Here is a 4,955-nt window from a genome sequence, read left to right on the forward strand (position 1 = left end):
AAAGCGACAGCCGAACACCAACCACATGTGTGTCTGCACAAATGCTGCCAAAGGGGGTAAAAAGAACACAGAAACAAAGTGTTTATCCAGAAGTATGAACCAGTCTGTGAAGCTGGCTATAGAGGACCTTGCTGCACTGAACTCTGGCAAGTTGTGAAGTTAGGCACTGAGCAGAGCCATCAGCCAGCCTGTCTGTGAGATGTCACTCTGCCCAGACCTCAGAGCAGCCCTTGGATACCTGCTAAATCATTCCCTGGCTCTGCCCTCCAGCAGTGCTAGGGGACTTGCAGTGGTAAGAGCCCTCCCCAGTCCAATCTGCTTCATCAATCTGGCCTTGTGGGATGAAGGCAGGCGGATGCAGCTTAAAGTGTCTGAGATCAAGCCAGTACTTTGCCACAGGGAACTGTGCGTGATATAACACTGCCTTAAGTCAACAATTAAATCAGTGGTATTTCATTATTGTAAAATAGTTGATAATCTGGTATGTAAATGTGGAAAATTAAATATTTCTCCTTTCCTCCACCCCCCTCCCCACTTCCATCCCTCTCTTCCCATCCCGCTGCCCTCCTGCTAAGGCAAAGTGTGGGATCAAATCTCACGAACTGTTCCCAAGAAACATCCTCTCCTTCAGTGTACTGCAGACCCTACCTTGGTTGAGGTAGGTCAGAGTTTCCTCGTGCAGTTTCACGGCGGGGGAGGTGGCTGTGCAGAGGACATACTGAAAGGGTGGCAGTTTGGCATCGTTCTCAGGAGACAGCTGCGGCTCTTCCTGCTTGAAGATCGGCAGTGCAAGGACATCTCTGCAACGCACAAGTTAGACACAGTCAGAAAGAGTTTATGGACTAGTCCAGCCTCAATCTGCAGCTGGGGCTCATGATCTGAGATAACAGAGGTGGTCTCTAGAGAAACACCGGGTTAAAATGGCTAAAAGAGGAAGAATTTGGCCTGTTTAACGTAACCAAGCAACTTCTGCATCTAGGATATCAGCACTCACACAAAACATAGCACTGCCAAAACAGAGTATGTCTGAGAAGTAACGCAAGTTTTTAACTAATACATCAGATTCACTTTTCAGTTAAGCAGTCTTCTTGATGAGGAAAAAAAATCAAAAATAGATCCTTCATCCTTGTGGACATATTTGATTAAGTTCTCATGTTCTCAGATGAAAGCCTTCCAGAAAAAAAAAACAAAAAACAAAAAAAAACAAGCAAACAAACAAAAACATAAAAAAGCCCCACCAAAATACACACACACAAAATAAATAAATAAAAGGCAAGAAAGGGCACTTTGACAGCCAAATGTCAGATCAGAGAAATGTCTTCAAGGAGCAGCCATGGGTGAGAAGCAGACACAGCTCTGGTGTACAAAGGAGATATTCAGGTAAATGATGACATGAACGGCTGGATTAATTTATTCATATTCTCTCCCTGCATTCTAGTAAACCTGGTCCCAAGGAATCACACAGCCCTTAAGTCAGCACTGGGCGACCTTCATAAATGCATACACAGGTGCATGGGAGCAGCTCCACTAGGACCTGCACACAGCCCCAGCTCCCACTTCTTTACCAAAAGCTGATAGTGACCTGACTGCTGATCTAGTCCCAGGCTGATCCCAGCCCACACTAATCCCCAAGCAGAACTGGTATTAGCAAGGCTGAGAGCTCAACAAATGATGAGTTGATTAGTACAAAATGAGACGTCAGGAAAAGCATCCTTATCTCAGCCTGTCTGACACTGAAGAACCATATTAGCCATTGAGTCCACCTACTTAAAAACCTTCCAAATTAGGAGGATTATACTGAACACGGTGACAATACAGAACAAGCGATTCTTTTTCTCCTCTATTTCTTCCAGATGTGTGAAGACTCAGGATTTTTACACAGGCTGTAGTTCTTCTCCCTTTGACAACCCCATACACAAAATGCTCTAAGAAAAACCATCCAGCATGTACAGGCATGCAACCTGAAAGGGCATTAAGAATTTTTTCCTTGCCTGTTCAGTTAATGATCCACTGTTAACACTCACAACCTTGAAGGCTACCCAGGTCATCAGTGAAACAGTGCAGCAGTTTAGAGTAAACTGCTCAAGTGCCTGGCTCAAACACAGGTACTCCTGTTTAACAGAAAACAATGCCAGAGAGCAAAGCGTGCCATTTCAGATGCAGAGAGAAGAAAAGAAACACCCATCTCTGTTTCCATTCTCTCTTCCAACCCCACGCCCCCAGTATTATCAGCCACTCGAAGGCATCCAGCCCCATTTGCTTCCTGGCATGACTGACATAATCACAGCTCTTGCCTAACTGCTGCCACAAAGAGCTTGTTTTTTTTTTTTCCTTAGTGATGATTTACTGCAGCAATGAAGTGACAGAAATGCCTGCAGTAGATTTCTGAAATAGATAGCATTGCTCCACACACATGCAGGATCTGATACTGCTCCGGAGTCATCTCACTCAGCCGGGACGCCAACATTTGCTCCTAAGGATGCCAACATTTGCTCCTAACCCGCTCTGCACAATGCTCCCTGAATGCCTGTGGCTTTACAGATGAGAACAGGTCAAAAACTCCAGCACCCGAGAACTTCTGCAGCTCGGCAGAAACAGGGCACAAATCTGGCCGGGTTTAACAGTCGAGGGAGGAATTTGTACATGTACTCGCCTGAAACAGTTGAGAAATTTAGGCAAGGAGAAGTCAAAATTTAAATGCCGTATTTCACATCAGGTTCTTTGCACCCCTACACCTGCCAGCACAGCTGTCTGATCACTGAATTCTGCAAGCATGGAGGAATCCATGACTCGGTTTCTGGAAAGCTTCACCACATTAAAGCTCTAACACAGCCACATAAGTTAATCACATTTTTATTCCTAGAGCATTTAAACTAATGGCCTCTGGTCTAACTGCTTTGGGTCAAGACCTTCTTAAGCGTTTGACCTTATTATAAGTGTTTGGAACTTAGAATGAGGTCAAAAGATTTTTTTAAATTACAAATATATAAGCCACCACAACACTTATTCAACTCTTCACTCAAGAGCTGCAAATCAAGTTTAGGGGAAAACAGGCTTTTACAACAGTTCCTATCCTTAAAAAAAAATAGGTTGAACTCCTTAAAACTCCCCCAATTTTCACTGTTATGCTAAAGATTTACAGTTCTGGACTTAAATAACAATTAGTGTGCATCCCTGGAAGGAGAGAAAGTTAATTGAGAGTTCAGTCAGCTGACAGATCAGAGGGTAAAACATTACTGCGTTTTCATAAGAAATGAATGAAAATTTACAAGAATTTTTCTGTAGCATCATCTTGCTCCAGCTACAAATACCACTGAAGTACAGCAGAACTTACACGGATGTCTCAAATACACAGAAAGCTCTTGATCTCTGCAAATATAACTTACACAAACTTTTCTTACAGCAACTTTAAATATTGTACTACTTCAGCTTCTTGTAGTCACTACAAGGGGGTATGGAAAGCCTTCAGAAAGGCACTGCTCAGCAGAAAAACGCCCCTGTTAGAAATGCATGTCTTGACACGTTCTCATGGAAAGTGAATTGGCCAGAATCAGCCATCTCTACATAAAAAACCAAGGGTTTTGTTCAACCAACCTCCCCTGAAACACCTGAGGGCATAGTTGCCATAAAAGCGGCAATAAGGATTTTAATCCCAGATCAAATCTACCACTTAACAGAGACAGGTACTCACTAAAGCTGAAGTTTGTTCCTAAAATACCAACAGGTCACCTCCATACCAGCAGCCTTCCTGACAGAACAGATATCCTTTATCCCCCAGCTAGCATCAAGCCAGCAAAAATAAGCTAATAATTTTTCTGGCCCATGAAACAGAATTTATATTGTGGAGTAAAGCCTGACCCAGACCTGATGATCTTCCAGAATTCCTGCTACAAATCCATGGAGTTAATGCAGCAGCCTGACCACCCTAAACACTCTCTAATAGAAAACATGCTGATGCTCCTCTGCTAGTACCATTTTCACTGTCCTAAACTAATCAGACTTGCAAGTGCAAAGCAAGAGAGAACAAGATTTTTGCCACATTGATGTTGTGAAACTGAGTTATTGACACAGAGGGAGGAGATGAAGAATCTTGTATGAAGAAACGGAAAAGCTGCCAGAAGGCAAGAATCTCCCAATATTGTATCATTTGATAATGGGAGATTATTATTTAGTCCAAAAAAAATTCCTTTGCAAGTATTCTGATAGGCAGCAGGAATAGTCAAGATAGCGTGTCTCCTTGAAAGAGAAGCATTATCTGCATTCGAAGTGCTTCCCCAGACAAACTCAATGTTCTCTCAAGAGTGGTTATTTGGGGGTACATTCGAAAGTCAGGGTTCTTGGGCCACAGCCAGGTTCTCCACTGCCACAATTCAGCAAAATCCCACTCCAGCAATCGCCACCAGCCGACGGCGGAGCTTTACATCTTCAGAAAACAAATAATTCACAAGCACCCAGCAAAAAAGGGAACTCCCAAAGTTGCCTGCTTTGACATCGTTTGGAGGGAGGAAACACGGGTTTGTGCTACACATGTCACAGACTATTGTTTAGCAGCCCTTGTACTTAAATTAGGCACATTTAATTGAACGCAACTGTGCGGAGGCAGGAAAAAGCTGGTTTAGACAAGTTCAGAAAGTGAAATTCTGCGCTTTTCACACATCGCCCTAAAACGCAGAGAAAGAAATCCCGTCCCCGGAAAGCGGGGTGCCCCCTCAGTCTGCCAGCAGGCGCTTTCCCCTGACCGCGCTCCGCCGCCGCCGCACCTCCTCCCGGAGCTGCGCTACCCCAGCCCGGAGCGGCGCGAACCCGCACAGGCAAGAGAGCAACGCTGCAGAGAGCCGCCTAACCAGGCGCTAAAAAAATAAAAATAAACTAATTTAAAAAATAAAGAAGGAAAAAGAGAAAGCAAAAAAGTAAAACGGTCTCAGGCAGAGGGAGCGGCGCGGCACCGGGAGGGA

General features: G+C 44.2%; 1 protein-coding gene across 1 annotated transcript in view; it reads right to left on the reverse strand.

Annotated features, from left to right (window-relative positions):
* Positions 1 to 4,955, reverse strand: part of TFCP2L1 (transcription factor CP2 like 1) — a 35,597-nt gene that overhangs the window by 30,378 nt on the left and 264 nt on the right. The window contains exon 2 of the mRNA XM_064434987.1: positions 649 to 800. Within this exon, the coding sequence (XP_064291057.1) occupies positions 649 to 800 (152 nt within the window). The remainder of the gene's footprint in view (positions 1 to 648; positions 801 to 4,955) is intronic.

Source organism: Passer domesticus, chromosome 10, assembly GCF_036417665.1.
Source record: "Passer domesticus isolate bPasDom1 chromosome 10, bPasDom1.hap1, whole genome shotgun sequence".
NCBI classification, from domain to species: Eukaryota; Metazoa; Chordata; class Aves; order Passeriformes; family Passeridae; genus Passer; species Passer domesticus.